General features: G+C 45.2%; 1 protein-coding gene across 8 annotated transcripts in view; it reads left to right on the top strand.

Annotated features, from left to right (window-relative positions):
• kif1aa (kinesin family member 1Aa) overlaps positions 1 to 17,779 on the top strand; it is a 177,457-nt gene that overhangs the window by 97,406 nt on the left and 62,272 nt on the right. For 5 of the 8 annotated variants that reach the window (XM_031838196.1, XM_031838192.1, XM_031838193.1 and 2 more), the window contains 8 exons: positions 89 to 269; positions 878 to 950; positions 1,075 to 1,317; positions 4,659 to 4,837; positions 5,753 to 5,890; positions 8,988 to 9,293; positions 13,986 to 14,104; positions 14,323 to 14,408. In XM_031838196.1, the coding sequence (XP_031694056.1) occupies positions 89 to 269; positions 878 to 950; positions 1,075 to 1,317; positions 4,659 to 4,837; positions 5,753 to 5,890; positions 8,988 to 9,293; positions 13,986 to 14,104; positions 14,323 to 14,408 (1,325 nt within the window). The remainder of the gene's footprint in view (positions 1 to 88; positions 270 to 877; positions 951 to 1,074; positions 1,318 to 4,658; positions 4,838 to 5,752; positions 5,891 to 8,987; positions 9,294 to 13,985; positions 14,105 to 14,322; positions 14,409 to 17,779) is intronic. The other 3 variants (XM_031838199.1, XM_031838198.1, XM_031838197.1) reach the window with 1 other exon arrangement.

Here is a 17,779-nt window from a genome sequence, read left to right as displayed (position 1 = left end):
CTATTCCATTTATCCTGCTTATCACTTCTATACAGACATTTCTACCTGTCACTGAATGGGTTTGAATTTTCCTCTGTTGTGTCCCCAGGGAACCGCATTATCCTGGGTAAGAGCCACGTGTTCCGGTTCAACCACCCAGAGCAGGCGCGCCAGGAGCGGGAGAGGACGCCCTGCGCTGAGACCCCCGTGGAGCCGGTAGATTGGGCCTTCGCACAGAGAGAACTGTTGGACAAACAGGGCATCGACATGAAGCAGGAGATGGACCAGAGGTGAGAGAACTAGAGAGGAGAGAGGAGAGGAGAGGAGAGAGGAGAGGAGAGGGGAGAGGAGAGGGGGAGATTTTAGGCTGGGTTTCTGTACAGCACTTTGAGATATCAGCTGATGTACAAAGGGCTATATAAATAAATTTGATTTGATTTGAGAGGGGGAGAGGAGAGGAGAGGAGAGGAGAGGAGAGGAGAGGAGAGGAGAGGAGAGGAGAGGAGAGGAGAGGAGAGAGGGGAGAGGGGAGAGGGGAGAGGAGAGAGGAGAGAGGAGAGGAGAGGAGAGGAGAGAGGGGGAGATTTTAGGCTGGGTTTCTGTACAGCACTTTGAGATATCAGCTGATGTACGAAGGGCTATATAAATACATTTGATTTGATTTGAGAGGGGGAGAGGAGGAGAGGAGAGGAGAGGAGAGGAGAGGAGAGGAGAGGAGAGGAGAGGAGAGGAGAGGGGAGAGGGGGGAGGAGAGGGGAGAGGAGAGAGGAGGAGAGGAGAGGAGGAGGGAGGAGGAGAGGAAAGAGGAGAGAGGAGAGGACTAGAGGGAGGGTTCAGAGGTAAGCGTGAGAGAGAGTTTAGATAATATCTGTGGTTGTGTCTGTGGTTGTGTCTTCAGGCTTCAGGAGTTGGAAGACCAGTATCGTAAAGAGAGGGAGGAAACCCATATCCTACTAGAGCAGCAGAGGCTGGTGAGACCTATTAACAAATGGACAAAACCCCGGAAGGGACAAGATCAACAAAACATTCACATTTTGTCTTACAACAATATTGAATATTTTCTAGTAAAGCCTGATCATGTGACCATTTCCACAGGATTATGAGAGCAAGCTGGAAGCCCTTCAGAAACAGGTGGACCGTTATTACCCTGAGGTAATAGGAGAGGAAGAGGAGGAGCCTGAGGAGGAAGTTCTGTGGACAGAGAGGGAGACAGAGCTGGCCCTGTGGGGTTTCAGGAAGTGGTGCTGTTACCAGTTCACTTCCCTCAGAGACCAGCTGTGGGGAAATGCCATCTTCCTCAAGGAGGCTAACGCCATCAGCGTGGAACTCAAGAAGAAGGTCTGAGAACGTTCAGCATGTCCCTGTATCACCACGGAAAGTGTTGTGACATGACTATCATTAATGTGATGACTGCTATCTATCAAATAATGACCTACTATGTTTACTTATTACTTTATTAAATAACAATTCATCCATTAGTAATTTGGGGCACCACGGGAAAAGTTTAGTTAATGAGTTACCGTTTCCCGAATTAACTCAATAATATATATATATTTATCGATATCATACCAGTCATCAATAATTTCCTCATATCAGTTTCATTCTGAACGTCGTTGACTCCGTAAATCTGCATGAACCCTAGCCTAAGGGATGAATCAGTGATACACAAATTGGCTTAATTTTTTATTTACTAAGTAACTAAATAATCACACAGAAATACACACACACACACACACACACACACATTGTGTAGGTTATCGATTACTAACATAATGCATATGAAAAGTCCCTAGTGGACTAACCCGATATGACAGCTTGTTACACAAATGGAAAGGGAGTGGGGAAAGATAAAGAGCGGGAGAGACAAAGAGAGTGGACTTATCGTACATACATTTGGAAACTACGCTCACCATAAATATGAATATTTAGCACCCTAACAATCGCTCATTCGGATTAGAAATGCAACCTATATTTCCGTATAGATGTCTTTCTCTGTCACAATGTCCTTCTTAGTTGTAGGCTTCTTTTGTTCTGCCCCCTTGAACTTTGCGACCTTTTGCCACATTTCAGGCTTCAAACATAAAGATATAAAACTCTATTTTTTTGTGAAGAATCAACAACAAGTGGGACACAATCATGAAGTGGAACAACATTTATTGGATATTTCAAACTTTTTTAACAAATCAAAAACTGAAAAATTGGGCGTGCAAAATGATTCAGCCCCCTTAAGTTAATACTTTGTAGCGCCACCTTTTGCTGCGAATACAGTTGTAAGTCGCTTGGGGTATGTCTCTATCAGTTTTGCACATCGAGAGACTGAATTTTTTTCCCATTCCTCCTTGCAAAACAGCTCGAGCTCAGTGAGGTTGGATGGAGAGCATTTGTGAACAGCAGTTTTTAGTTCTTTCCACAGATTCTCGATTGGATTCAGGTCTGGACTTTGACTTGGCCATTCTAACACCTGGATATGTTTATTTTTGAACCATTCCATTGTAGATTTTGCTTTATGTTTTGGATCATTGTCTTGTTGGAAGACAAATCTCCGTCCCAGCCTCAGGTCTTTTGCAGACTCCATCAGGTTTTCTTCCAGAATGGTCCTGTATTTGGCTCCATCCATCTTCCCATCAATTTTAACCATCTTCCCTGTCCCTGCTGAAGAAAAGCAGGCCCAAACCATGATGGTGTGTTCAGGGTGATGAGCTGTGTTGCTTTTACGCCAAACATAACGTTTTGCATTGTTGCCAAAAAGTTCAATTTTGGTTTCATCTGACCAGAGCACCTTCTTCCACATGTTTGGTGTGTCTCCCAGGTGGCTTGTGGCAAACTTTAAACAACACTTTTTATGGATATCTTTAAGAAATGGCTTTCTTCTTGCCACTCTTCCATAAAGGCCAGATTTGTGCAATATACGACTGATTGTTGTCCTATGGACAGAGTCTCCCACCTCAGCTGTAGATCTCTGCAGTTCATCCAGAGTGATCATGGGCCTCTTGGCTGCATCTCTGATCAGTCTTCTCCTTGTATGAGCTGAAAGTTTAGAGGGACGGCCAGGTCTTGGTAGATTTGCAGTGGTCTGATACTCCTTCCATTTCAATATTATCGCTTGCACAGTGCTCCTTGGGATGTTTAAAGCTTGGGAAATCTTTTTGTATCCAAATCCGGCTTTAAACTTCTTCACAACAGTATCTCGGACCTGCCTGGTGTGTTCCTTGTTCTTCATGATTCGGACCTCTGAGACTATCACAGTGCAGGTGCATTTATATGGAGACTTGATTACACACAGGTGGATTGTATTTATCATCATTAGTCATTTAGGTCAACATTGGATCATTCAGAGATCCTCACTGAACTTCTGGAGAGAGTTTGCTGCACTGAAAGTAAAGGGGCTGAATAATTTTGCACGCCCAATTTTTCAGTTTTTGATTTGTTATAAAAGTTTGAAATATCCAATAAATGTCGTTCCACTTCATGATTGTGTCCCACCTGTTGTTGATTCTTCACAAAAAAATACAGTTTTATATCTTTATGTTTGAAGCCTAAAATGTGGCAAAAGGTCTCAAAGTTCAAGGGGGCCGAATACTTTCGCAAGGCACTGTAGTTTTAATCATTTCAATGTTTGGACCACGTCCTCACGTTCTCTAGTCTCACAATTGTCAGCCGTGTAGCCACCGCTCCACTCTGTCTGGTCTCAACGGTTGATTATTCAGGGTACGGCTAGGACCACTTTACGCACCCGCAGCAACCCAGCATGTTTTTCTCTAGTTTTCATTGGTTCCCACCATTTCGTAAAGTTCAGCTCACGTTTGGTTTAATGTACATTTTGTTAGCGAGTCCTCTTAAGCACTCTGGTCAAAGGGGCATTCCGTCACGCCGTCACAATGTCTGCGTTCACGTTACTGATTTGGTTTATATGAAAAGCCATTATCTCATTTAGAAGGCTTAAAATCACATTGCTATCTTCACAAAAGTATTTTCATACTTAATCATATATTTTATTCAACATTTAGATGCAATCCTTACAACTAGAATGTGTACAACCTTAGAGATACAGTTATTAGTTATACCATCCTTTAATGATATCACAAAATAATAAACTTTTGACAGGATTGTTCTTTAAATTCCCACCGACCATTTCCCACATTCTTTATGTAAGCAATATTTTTTCATTATCCACTTTTGTATGTTGGAGTTTTTTGGGGCAATGTCTCTCTGTGTAAACAAAGGATTTTCAGCCTTCCATTTCTGCAGAGTGGGTGATAGTTTCTGCAAGGTATTTAAGTCATAAAACAGGCTAAACTCCACCCTCTCCTCTCCCGTGGGAGAGGGGGGAGGGGTTTGGCTATCCTCAAACATTTGCCTAGCTGACGGGTCCTTTTGATCCTCACCAAGGAGAGAGAGTCATGACAGAAGCACAACTGTCCCAGATCTGGGTTCATGAAGTTTAGTTTGCTTGATTGAGCCTGTCTAAAGTGCCAGATGGGTGGGGTCTGCATTTTTGAGACATTGGTTCTATTGTACCGGCCTGCATTTTTGAGACATTGGTTCTATTGTACCGGCCAGCATTTTTGAGACATTGGTTCTATTGTACCGGGCAAGCTGAATTGAGCACTGCTGACATTTTTGAAAGAAATCAATACTATTTGAACCCAGGTCTGACCCCCCCCCCCCCCCCCCCCCAGGTCCAGTTCCAGTTTGTGCTGCTGACCGACACCCTGTACTCCCCCCTGCCCACTGACCTGCTGCCCGCTGAGGCAGCCAAGGACAGAGCGACCCGCCCGTTCCCCAGGACCATCGTAGCTGTGGAGGTTCAGGACCAGAAGAATGGGGCCACCCACTGCTGGACCCTGGAGAAGCTCAGGTATTGTAGAATATAACCAGCACTAGGCCAGATCCAGGCACAACTAATGATGAACTATACGTAACAGTAAATGTGGGTCCAGTTGTACATTATCAGGAGAGTATTATTGAGATCATTTAATCTAAAACAGATCTCTCAGATTTATCTAGATATATTACTATATTATTCTCTCTCTCTCTTCTCTCTCTCTCTCGCTCTCTCTCTCCCTCTCTCTCCCTCTCTCTCTCTCTCTCCCTCTCTATTCCTCTCTCTCTCTCTCTCTCTCTCCCTCTCTATTCCTCTCTTTCTCTCTCCCCCTCTCTCTAACCCTCTCTATTCCTCTCTCTGACCCTCTCTCTCTCTCTCCCTCTCTCTCTCTCACTCGCTAATATTATGGCTATATACAGTGTTGTAACAATGCAAATAGTTAAAGTACAAAAGGGAAAATAAATAAACATAAATATGCGCTGTATTTACATTGGTGTTTGTTCTTCACTAGTTTCCCTTTTCTTGTGGCAACAGGACACACACCTTGCTGTTGTGATGGCACTCACGCTCTCTATCAAACTCTCTCTCTATCAACCTCTCTCTCTCTCTCTCTCTCTCTCTCTCTCTCTCTCTCTCTCTCTCTATCAACCTCTCTCTATCTCTCTCTTTCTCTCTCTCTCTCTCTCTCTCTCTCTCTCTCTCTCTCTCTCTATCTACCTCTCTCTCTCCCTCTCTCTCTCTCTCTCTACCTCTCTCTCTACCTCTGTGTCTCTCTCTCTCCTCTCTCTCTCTCTCTCTCTCTCTCTCTCTCCCTCTCTCTCTCTCTAACTCTGTGTCTCTCTCTCCCTCTCTCTCTCTCTCTCTCTCTCTCTCTCTCCCCTCTCTCTCTCTCTACCTCTATACTCTATTCTGATGTTGTCCTGTGTTGCTCTCTGGTGCCCCCTGCAGGCAGCGCCTGGACCTGATGAGAGAGATGTATGACAGAGCAGCAGAGGTTCCCAGCAGCACCATTGAAGACTGTGAGAACATCATGACTGGAGGAGACCCCTTCTACGACCGCTTCCCCTGGTTCCGTCTGGTTGGCAGGTACAGCACATAACAGCATGGTCAGACAGCATGGTCAGACAGCATGGTCAGACAGCATGGTCAGACAGCATGGCCAGACAGCATGGCCAGACAGCATGGTCAGACAGCATGGCCAGACAGCATGGCCAGACAGCATAGCCAGACAGCATGTTTTTAAGGACCACAGATGGGATCAAAGACAGTCAGGATAATTAGAAAGGAATCACAGACCCCAGTCCCCAAATTAATTGAAAATCCCACTTAGCTATAATAAGGTTCATTTGAGAGACAGAGACGTGTGGTGAGAGAGGAGGCAGGCGCATAGTAATGGCTGGAAAGGAATAAATGGAATGCTATCAGAAACACCAAACACTTTGTTTCCATGTGTCTGATACCATTCCATTCACTCCATTCCAGACGTTACTATGAGCCCGCCTCCCACACCATTCCATTCACTCCATTCCAGACGTTACTATGAGCCTGCCTCCCACACCATTCCATTCACTCCATTCCAGATGTTACTATGAGCCTGCCTCCCACACCATTCCATTCACTCCATTCCAGATGTTACTATGAGCCTGCCTCCCACACCATTCCATTCACTCCATTCCAGACGTTACTATGAGCCTGCCTCCCACACCATTCCATTCACTCCATTCCAGACGTTACTATGAGCCTGCCTCCCACACCATTCCATTCACTCCATTCCAGATGTTACTATGAGCCTGCCTCCCACACCATTCCATTCACTCCATTCCAGACGTTACTATGAGCCTGCCTCCCACACCATTCCATTCACTCCATTCCAGATGTTACTATGAGCCTGCCTCCCACACCATTCCATTCACTCCATTCCAGATGCTATTATGAGCCTGCCTCCCACACCATTCCATTCACTCCATTCCAGATGTTACTATGAGCCTGCCTCCCACACCATTCCATTCACTCCATTCCAGACGTTACTATGAGCCTGCCTCCCACACCATTCCATTCACTCCATTCCAGATGCTATTATGAGCCTGCCTCCCACACCATTCCATTCACTCCATTCCAGACATTACTATGAGCCTGCCTCCCACACCATTCCATTCACTCCATTCCAGACGTTACTATGAGCCTGCCTCCCACACCATTCCATTCACTCCATTCCAGACGTTACTATGAGCCTGCCTCCTCTCTCACCACACGTCTCTGGAGAACGTTCTTTTGACTGAGAGACTCTTATTAATGCATGGATCCAAGAACAGCGTGAAGAAAATCTCACACGTCATTCTCCTGAATTAGTCAGCCCCCAGTCCGATGTATACTGAGATACACTATATATATATATATATATATACAAAAGTATAAGCCTGTGTCCCAAGAAAAACACAGAATTTGTCATTTGGGTCCCATGCTGAAAATGTTTAAGAACTTCTGCAATAAGGGATCATATCTTTCACCTGGATTGACCTGGTCTGTTATGGAAAGAGCAGGTGTTCCTAATGTTTTTAACACTCAGTGTATATTACTAACATACACTATATATATATATATATATATATATATACATATATATATATACACACACAAAAGTATCTGGACATCAATTCAAATTAGTGAAGCCGTTTTTTTCAGCCACACTTGTTGCTGACAGGTGTATAAAATCAAGCACACAGCCATGCAATCTCCATAGACATACCAATGGCATTAGAATGGCCCGTACTGAAGAGCTCAGTGACTTTTCAACATGGCACCGTCATAGGATACCAACTTTCCAACATGTCAGTTCATTAAAGTTATGCCCTGCTAGAGCTATCCTGGTCAACAGCTTAGTCGCGAAGTGGTAGGCCTCACAAGTTCACCGAATGGGACTGCCGAGTGCTGAAGGGCAAAAATCATCTGTCCTCGGTTGCAACACTACCGAGTTCCAAACTGCCTCTGGAAGCAACGTCAGCACAAGAACTGTTCGTCGGGAGCTTCATGAAATGGGTTTCCATGGCTGAGCAGCTGCACACAAACCTAAGATCACCATGCCCAATGCCAAGCGTCGGCTGGAGTGGTGTAAAGCTCGCAGCCATTGGACTCGACTCTGGAGCAGTGGAAACGCGTTCTCTGGAGGGATGAATCGCACTTTCTGGCAGTCCGACGGACAAATCTGGGTTTGGCGGATGCCAGGAGAACAATACCTGCCCAAATGCATTGTGCCAACTGTAAAGTTTGGTGGAGGAGGAATAATGGTCTGGGGCTGTTTTTCATGGTTCGGGCCAGGCCCCTTAGTTCCAGTGAAGGGAAATATTAACATGACAGCATACAATGACATTCTAGACAATTCTGTGCTTCTAACTTTGTGGTAACAGTTTGGGGAAGGCCCTTTCCTGTTTCAGGATGACAATGGCCCCATGCACAAACGAGGTCCATGCAGAAATGGTTTGTCGAGATCGGTGTGGAAGAACTTGACTGGCCTGCACAGAGTCCTGACCTCAACCCCATCGAACACCTTTGGGATGAATTTTAACGCCGACAGTGAGCCAGGCCTAATCTCCCAACATCAGTGCCCAACCTCACTAATGCTCTTATGGCTGAATTGAAGCAAGTCCCCGCAGCAATGTTCCAACATCTAGTGGAAAGCCTTCCCAGAAGAGTGGAGGCTGTTATAGCAGCAATGTTCCAACATCTAGTGGAAAGCCTTCCCAGAAGAGTGGAGGCTGTTATAGCAGCAATGTTCCAACATCTAGTGGAAAGCCTTCCCAGAAGAGTGGAGGCTGTTATAGCAGCAATGTTCCAACATCTAGTGGAAAGCCTTCCTAGAAGAGTGGAGGCTGTTATAGCAGCAATGTTCCAACATCTAGTGGAAAGCCTTCCCAGAAGAGTGGAGGCTGTTATAGTAGCAAAGGGGGGGGGGGGGCAACTTCATATTAATGCCCATGATTTTTTTGAATGAGATGTTCAATGAGCAGGTGTCCACATACTTTTGGTGATGTAGTGTACCTCAAAGCCTTCTGTACCAACCTGAAGACAGTCAGGTTTTTTACATCTCCCCCAGCAGAACGGCTTCTGTTCCTCTATGTAGATGTGTTTCTATCTTTCCTGTTGTTAGGCCACTATCTAACTTACTTCCCATGTTTATGGCTACCAGCAACCCCCTTTTCAACGCGTGCATGAGCGAGCGCATGAGTGATCCCACTCCCTCCCCCACTCCTTCCACCACCCTCTCCACCTCCGAGCAAACGGAGCTGGCCGACGCTCGTCCGGAGGGACGAGGAAGGGAGGAGGATGAGTTGGATGCTTTGCAGGATCTGAACGATGATATATTTTTGGACGATCCGTGCTCGGAGCTCGGGGATGATGATGATGATGATGAGGGAGAGGCGTGCCGAGGCGGCTCCAGCGAAGGCCTGGATCCCTTTTATGACCGCTCTCCGTTATTCAGTGTAGTGGGAAGGTTGGTGAGGTTTCAGGAACATGCTGAGGGTGGAAACTAGCTCTTTCACACGGAGACACTCTGGGTATCTCCGCTGTCCGAGGGAGCACACACACACACACATGCACACACACAGGTACACAAACGCACACACACACACACACACACACACACACACACAGGAAATTAGCAACTTATTCATTATTAATGGATAGAGGTTTTGTTATTGTTGTGGCAACCAAATTACACACATCCACATTGACCTGTCTTTGCTTTTATAAGTTGACATTTTCATTGCGTCTGTAAGGGCAGTCCAGTATTTTGTAGAGGGGCAATATAACCTTGGCTGTAAGGGCAGTCCAGTATTTTGTAGAGGGGCAATATAACCTTGGCTGTAAGGGCAGTCCAGTATTTTGTAGAGGGGCAATATAACCTTGTCTGTAAGGGCAGTCCAGTATTTTGTAGAGGGGCAATATAACCTTGGCTGTAAGGGCAGTCCAGTATTTTGTAGAGGGGCAATATAACCTTGTCTGTAAGGGCAGTCCAGTATTTTGTAGAGGGGCAATATAACCTTGGCTGTAAGGGCAGTCCAGTATTTTGTAGAGGGGCAATATAACCTTGTCTGTAAGGGCAGTCCAGTATTTTGTAGAGGGGCAATATAACCTTGGCTGTAAGGGCAGTCCAGTATTTTGTAGAGGGGCAATATAACCTTGTCTGTAAGGGCAGTCCAGTATTTTGTAGAGGGGCAATATAACCTTGGCTGTAAGGGCAGTCCAGTATTTTGTAGAGGGGCAATATAACCTTGGCTGTAAGGGCAGTCCAGTATTTTGTAGAGGGGCAATATAACCTTGTCTGTAAGGGCAGTCCAGTATTTTGTAGAGGGGCAATATAACCTTGGCTGTAAGGGCAGTCCAGTATTTTGTAGAGGGGCAATATAACCTTGTCTGTAAGGGCAGTCCAGTATTTTGTAGAGGGGCAATATAACCTTGGCTGTAAGGGCAGTCCAGTATTTTGTAGGGGGGCAATATAACCTTGTCTGTAAGGGCAGTCCAGTATTTTGTAGAGGGGCAATATAACCTTGGCTGTAAGGGCAGTCCAGTATTTTGTAGAGGGGCAATATAACCTTGGCTGTAAGGGCAGTCCAGTATTTTGTAGAGGGGCAATATAACCTTGTCTGTAAGGGCAGTCCAGTATTTTGTAGAGGGGCAATATAACCTTGTCTGTAAGGGCAGTCCAGTATTTTGTGGAGGGGCAATATAACCTTGGCTGTAAGGGCAGTCCAGTATTTTGTAGAGGGGCAATATAACCTTGTCTGTAAGGGCAGTCCAGTATTTTGTAGAGGGGCAATATAACCTTGTCTGTAAGGGCAGTCCAGTATTTTGTAGAGGGGCAATATAACCTTGGCTGTAAGGGCAGTCCAGTATTTTGTAGAGGGGAAATATAACCTTGGCTGTAAGGGCAGTCCAGTATTTTGTAGAGGGGCAATATAACCTTGTCTGTAAGGGCAGTCCAGTATTTTGTAGAGGGGCAATATAACCTTGTCTGTAAGGGCAGTCCAGTATTTTGTAGAGGGGCAATATAACCTTGTCTGTAAAGGCAGTCCAGTATTTTGTAGAGGGGCAATATAACCTTGGCTGTAAGGGCAGTCCAGTATTTTGTAGAGGGGCAATATAACCTTGTCTGTAAGGGCAGTCCAGTATTTTGTAGAGGGGCAATATAACCTTGGCTGTAAGGGCAGTCCAGTATTTTGTAGAGGGGCAATATAACCTTGTCTGTAAGGGCAGTCCAGTATTTTGTAGAGGGGCAATATAACCTTGTCTGTAAGGGCAGTCCAGTATTTTGTAGAGGGGCAATATAACCTTGTCTGTAAGGGCAGTCCAGTATTTTGTAGAGGGGCAATATAACCTTGTCTGTAAGGGCAGTCCAGTATTTTGTAGAGGGGCAATATAACCTTGTCTGTAAGGGCAGTCCAGTATTTTGTAGAGGGGCAATATAACCTTGTCTGTAAGGGCAGTCCAGTATTTTGTAGAGGGGCAATATAACCTTGTCTGTAAGAGCAGTCCAGTATTTTGTAGAGGGGCAATATAACCTTGTCTGTAAGGGCAGTCCAGTGTTTTGTAGAGGGGCAAGAGAACCTTGTCTGTAGCTGTAGCGTGAGAACATGTTATTGAGAATGACATCATTTTGGCTAGCTCCATCCAATACAGAGATTAGAAACGAGGCTAAATTACCCAAGGTCCCCTGCCTCTCGTTCAGTCTGAGGCACTCCCCTTTATAAATCTAGCTGTTTCCCCTCAAGCTCACGCCATAGCTGACTGTTCCAAGCACCACTCCTTGCCTCTTAGTTCCGAGGGAGAAACTAATAGCCACACTGTCCTTTCTTCCCTTATAACATGAATTAGGCACAACTCTAAACTGTCAAACTCCAAATATTAAGTTTTTCATATAGTAGAAAATTCCTACCATTTATCCCACCTAACATTGTAATTATTATTATTATACATTTTGGGGCTTTAACGCTTGTCTCTTATAATTTCGTTACTTTTGAATCTCATCAGAAATGATTTGTTTTTGTGAGCACCTATCTTCAGCTTTATGTTATTGTCACATCACACCTTCAGCTTTATGTTACTGTCACATCACACCTTCAGCTTTATGTTATTGTCACATCATACCTTCAGCTTTATGTTACTGTCACATCACACCTTCAGCTTTATGTTACTGTCACATCATATCTTCAGCTTTATGTTACTGTCACATCATACCTTCAGCTTTATGTTACTGTCACATCACACCTTCAGCTTTATGTTACTGTCACATCATACCTTCAGCTTTATATTACTGTCACATCACACCTTCAGCTTTATGTTACTGTCACATCACACCGTCAGCTTTATATTACTGTCACATCATACCTTCAGCTTTATATTACTGTCACATCACACCTTCAGCTTTATGTTACTGTCATAACGTACCTTCAGCTTTATGTTACTGTCACATCATACCTTCGGCTTTATGTTACTGTCACATCACGCCTTCAGCTTTATGTTACTGTCATAACGTACCTTCAGCTTTATGTTACTGTCACATCATACCTTCGGCTTTATGTTACTGTCACATCACACCTTCAGCTTTATGTTACTGTCACATCATACCTTCAGCTTTATGTTACTGTCACATCATACCTTCAGCTTTATATTACTGTCACATCACACCTTCAGCTTTATATTACTGTCATAACGTACCTTCAGCTTTATGTTACTGTCATAGCGTACCTTTATGCACACAGGTCAGGGAGGGATGCTCTTTCTTGACACTGATGATGACCCTGCCCTGAACACGTTGATGCATCCATCCATGTCACTCTGCATTAGTAGTAATCCAATCTTTCTTAAGGAGACCATCATCTGAAACAAGAACACATCTCATATATCTTCTGACATTTGTTTTTGTTTCTGCTCAACACACAGCAGCTACTCACGGCTAGATGTCCTTGCCATGTCACGAATGTTCTCTTGATAATAAATATAAATGAATCATCAATTGATTCATGCGAAGCAACTGATTCAGGAAGTGATTTAGGAAGATGCAATATCTCGAGATGAAAGAGCTAGTTTCTACCACAGCTATCTCTTTTAGGCATGCCAGAGCACATTATTCTTAATTTTTTACATTTAAATTTATTTATTTTTTACATTGGCTCCCTTTTTTGTTTGTTGCACTTCCTGTCCACTTCCTGTGGGAGTGGCTTTGCTTTTGATAAATCCATTGTGTCATTCTTTGTTTTTTTTTTACCTTAACTTAGTTGACTGTTAGTTGTTAGTTTAAGCTTCTTTTTTTTGCCATGTTCTGTATTATGAGGATTTCTGCTTGATTTGTTTTTCAATTCATTTTGAGTTAAAGAAGAAGAAGAAGAAGAAGAAGGCAAAGAAAGCCTCTTTTTTTTGTTGTTCTCGTCCTTTTGTCCTGCGCCTTCTTTGCACCTCACCAATGTTGTCATAAAGCCTACCCCTTTCTACTGCCCTTTTACCCCTTAAATGTCTACCCGCCTCATTGGCACTTTGGAAATGTTGTCCTTGACTGCAAGACACAATATGTTATTACAAAGATTATAGCTAGGAGTTATGGAATCTGACAATCCAGGAGATTGAAACGAAATATCCTAAAGATGTCCCATTCTAGGTTGTGGTCTTGTGGTAACTTCAAGCTATAGAACTACATGCAATTACATACAATATAACAATATTTCTACGTTTTGGGATATGGAGAATATGTTGCCAAAATGACATACAGTTTGTCAGTTGTTATCTCTGTCCTGGTGTTCTGGTGTCTCTGGTATCTGTAATGGTACATTCACTATTCTTTCTTCTATTCAATTCTCTCTCTCTCTGTCTCTTTCTGTCTCTACCTCTCTCTCGCTCGCTCTCTTTCTGTCTCTACCTCCCTCTCTCTCTCTCTCTCTCTCTCTCTCTCTCTGTCTGTCTTTCTCTCTCTCTCTCGCTCTCTTTTTGTCTCTACCATCCTCTCTCTCTTTCGCTCTCTTTCTGTCTCTACCTCCCTCTCTCTCTTTCGCTCTCTTTCTGTCTCTACCTCCCTCTCTCTCGCTCACTCTCTTTCTGTCTCTACCTCCCTCTCTCTTGCTTGCTCTCTTTCTGTCTCTACCTCCCTCTCTCTCTCTCTCTCTGTCTCTCTCTCTCTCTCTCTCCCATCCAGAGCCTTTGTGTACCTTAGTAACCTACTGTACCCTGTGCCCCTGGTCCATCGCGTGGCCATCGTCAGTGAGAAGGGAGAGGTTAAAGGATTCCTCAGGGTGGCTGTACAGGCGATCTCAGGTAAGATCTGGACCCCCCCCCCCCGTCGTCGTCACATCAAACAACCAAATCAGTCAATCAATCATTTATTCAATCAATCAAACAACCAAACAAAGAATGCCTAACCTACTGAAGCATGTAGACATGTACATAAGGGACTCGGGTTTCTTCAAAAGATACACAGTAATAATACTGTGTGACTTCCAGAGGAAGTGAAGGTGCTTTGTGTTTCCCTCCAGCCGATGAGGAGGCTCCTGACTACGGATCCGGTGTCCGTCAGTCTGGCACCGCCAAGATCTCCTTCGAGGACCGGGAGTTTGAGAAGGTACGTCTCCTGAGCTGTTTTGTCTAGTCAGTAACTATGTACCCATTGATGGATTGCTGGATGCGATGTATTGGCAAATGAGAGGCTTTAAAGCCACTAGTCGGTCGTATTGGCAATCCCCAATAAGCCACTAGTCGGTCGTATTGGCAGTCCCCAATAAGCCACTAGTCGGTCGTATTGGCAGTCCCCAATAAGCCACTAGTCGGTCGTATTGGCAGTCCCCAATAAGCCACTAGTCGGTCGTATTGGCAGTCCCCAATAAGCCACTAGTCGGTCGTATTGGCAGTCCCCAATAAGCCACTAGTCGGTCGTATTGGCAGTCCCCAATAAGCCACTAGTCGACCGTATTGGCAGTCCCCAATAAGCCACTAGTCGGTCATATTGGCAGTCCCCAATAAGCCACTAGTCGGTCGTATTGGCAGTCCCCAATAAGCCACTAGTCGGTCGTATTGGCAGTCCCCAATAAGCCACTAGTCGGTCGTATTGGCAGTCCCCAATAAGCCACTAGTCGGTCGTATTGGCAGTCCCCAATAAGCCACTAGTCGGTCGTATTGGCAGTCCCCAATAAGCCACTAGTCGGTCGTATTGGCAGTCCCCAATAAGCCACTAGTCGGTCGTATTGGCAGTCCCCAACAAGCCACTAGTCGGTCGTATTGGCAGTCCCCAATAAGTCACTAGTCGACCGTATTGGCAGTCCCCAATAAGCCACTAGTCGGTCATATTGGCAGTCCCCAATAAGCCACTAGTCGGTCATATTGGCAGTCCCCAATAAGCCACTAGTCGGTCGTATTGGCAGTCCCCAATAAGCCACTAGTCGGTCGTATTGGCAGTCCCCAATAAGCCACTAGTCGGTCGTATTGGCAGTCCCCAATAAGCCACTAGTCGGTCGTATTGGCAGTCCCCAATAAGCCACTAGTCGGTCGTATTGGCAGTCCCCAATAAGCCACTAGTCGGTCGTATTGGCAGTCCCCAATAAGCCACTAGTCGGTCGTATTGGCAGTCCCCAATAAGCCACTAGTCGGTCGTATTGGCAGTCCCCAATAAGCCACTAGTCGGTCGTATTGGCAGTCCCCAATAAGCCACTAGTCAGTCGTATTGGCAGTCCCCAATAAGCCACTAGTCGGTCGTATTGGCAGTCCCCAACAAGCCACTAGTCGGTCGTATTGGCAGTCCCCAATAAGTCACTAGTCGGTCGTATTGGCAGTCCCCAATAAGTCACTAGTCGACCATCTTGGCACTCCCCATTCCTTCTCCAGAGGAATTCATGGAATTATTCATACAGTATTTCAATGAAATGTTTCAAGGATAAAAATGCATGCATTTATAGGCTCAGCTGCACTCGCTGATTTGTCCTCGTATTTTGGCATGCAGTAACAACAGGTTCCTGTAGAACAAACAACCTTTTACACAATAAGTGTTCTGCTAATGTAACTATGTACACCTTATCAATAATCCAGTTTAATAAATAAAGGTAAGAAAATATGACTAAAAAACTAAAGTAAATTTAAAAAACTAAAAAACAATAACGAGGCTATATACAGGGGGCACCGGTTCCCGAGTCAATGTGCGGAGGTACAGGCTAGTCGAGGTCATTTGTACATGTAGGTATGGTTAAAGTGACTATGCATCGATAATACACCGCGAGTTGCAGCAGTGTAAAAACAATGGGGGGGGCGGGGGGGGGGGCGTCAGTGTAAATAGTCCGGGTGGTCATTTTGATTAACTGCATAGCAGTCTTATGGTTTGGGGGTAGAAGCTGTTAAGGAGCCTTTCGAACCCAGACTTGGCGCTCCGGTACCGCTTGCCGTGCGGTAGCAGAGAGGGTGACTGGTATATAGGTCCTGGGTGACTGGTATATAGGTCCTGGGTGACTGGTATATAGGTCCTGGATGACTGGTATATAGGTCCTGGATGACTGGTATATAGGTCCTGGATGACTGGTATATAGGTCCTGGATGACTGGTATATAGGTCCTGGATGACTGGTATATAGGTCCTGGATGACTGGTATATAGGTCCTGGATGACTGTTACATAGGTCCTGGATGGCTGGTATATAGGTCCTGGATGACTGGTATATAGGTCCTGGATGACTGGTATATAGGTCCTGGATGACTGGTATATAGGTCCTGGATGACTGGTATACAGGTCCTGGATGACTGGTATATAGGTCCTGGATGACTGGTATATAGGTCCTGGATGACTGGTATATAGGTCCTGGATGACTGGTATATAGGTCCTGGATGACTGTTACATAGGTCCTGGATGGCTGGTATATAGGTCCTGGATGACTGGTATATAGGTCCTGGATGACTGGTATATAGGTCCTGGATGACTGGTATATAGGTCCTGGATGACTGGTACATAGGTCCTGGATGACTGGTATATAGGTCCTGGATGATTGGTATATAGGTCCTGGATGACTGGTATATAGGTCCTGGATGACTGTTACATAGGTCCTGGATGACTGGTATATAGGTCCTGGATGGCTGGTATATAGGTCCTGGATGACTGGTATATAGGTCCTGGATGACTGGTATATAGGTCCTGGATGACTGGTATATAGGTCCTGGATGACTGGTATATAGGTCCTGGATGGCAGAAAGGTCCCAGTGATTTATTGGTTATTGATTTATTTACTACCCTTACGGTCAGATGCCAAGCAGTTGCCATAACAGACGGTGATGCAACCGGTCAGGATGCTGTCGATGGTGCAGCTGTAAAACTTTTTGAGGGTTTGGGGGACCCACGCCAAAACTTTTCGGTCTCGTGAGGGAGGGAAAAGGTGTTGTCGTGCCCTCTTCACGATGTCTGTGTTTGGACCATGATAGTTTGTTGGTGATGTGGATCCAAGGAACTTGAAACTCTCGACCCGCTCCACTACAACCCCGTCGATGTTAATGTGGGCCTGTTCGACCCTCCTTTTCCTATAGTCCACGATCAGCTCCTTTGTCTTGCTCACATTGAGGGTGAAGTTGTTGTCCTGGCACCACACAGCCATGTCTTTGACCTCCTCCCTATAGGCTGTCTCATCGTTGTCGATGATCAAGCCTACCACTGTTGTGTCGTCATCAAACTTAATGATAGTGTTGGAGTCGTGCCTGGACGCGCAGTCTTGTGTGAACAGGGTGTACAGGAGGGGACTAAGCACGCACCCCTGAGGGGCCCCCGTGTTGAGGATAGACTGATACAATTCTATTCCATGTTAAAAAAGAGAACACAAGGAAACGTGTCTAGTAACATTGTAAATCAGAGTGCCAGGTCTCTCTCAATTCAGAGACATCCGTATCTGTCTGTCAGAGTGCCAGGTCTCTGTCCATTCAGAGACATCAGTATCAAGCCTGTCTGTCAGAGTGCCAGGTCTCTGTCCATT

Source organism: Oncorhynchus kisutch, linkage group LG13, assembly GCF_002021735.2.
Source record: "Oncorhynchus kisutch isolate 150728-3 linkage group LG13, Okis_V2, whole genome shotgun sequence".
Taxonomy (NCBI): domain Eukaryota; kingdom Metazoa; phylum Chordata; class Actinopteri; order Salmoniformes; family Salmonidae; genus Oncorhynchus; species Oncorhynchus kisutch.
Note: the sequence above shows the minus strand (reverse complement) of the source record. Positions and strands in the feature narration are given on the sequence as shown.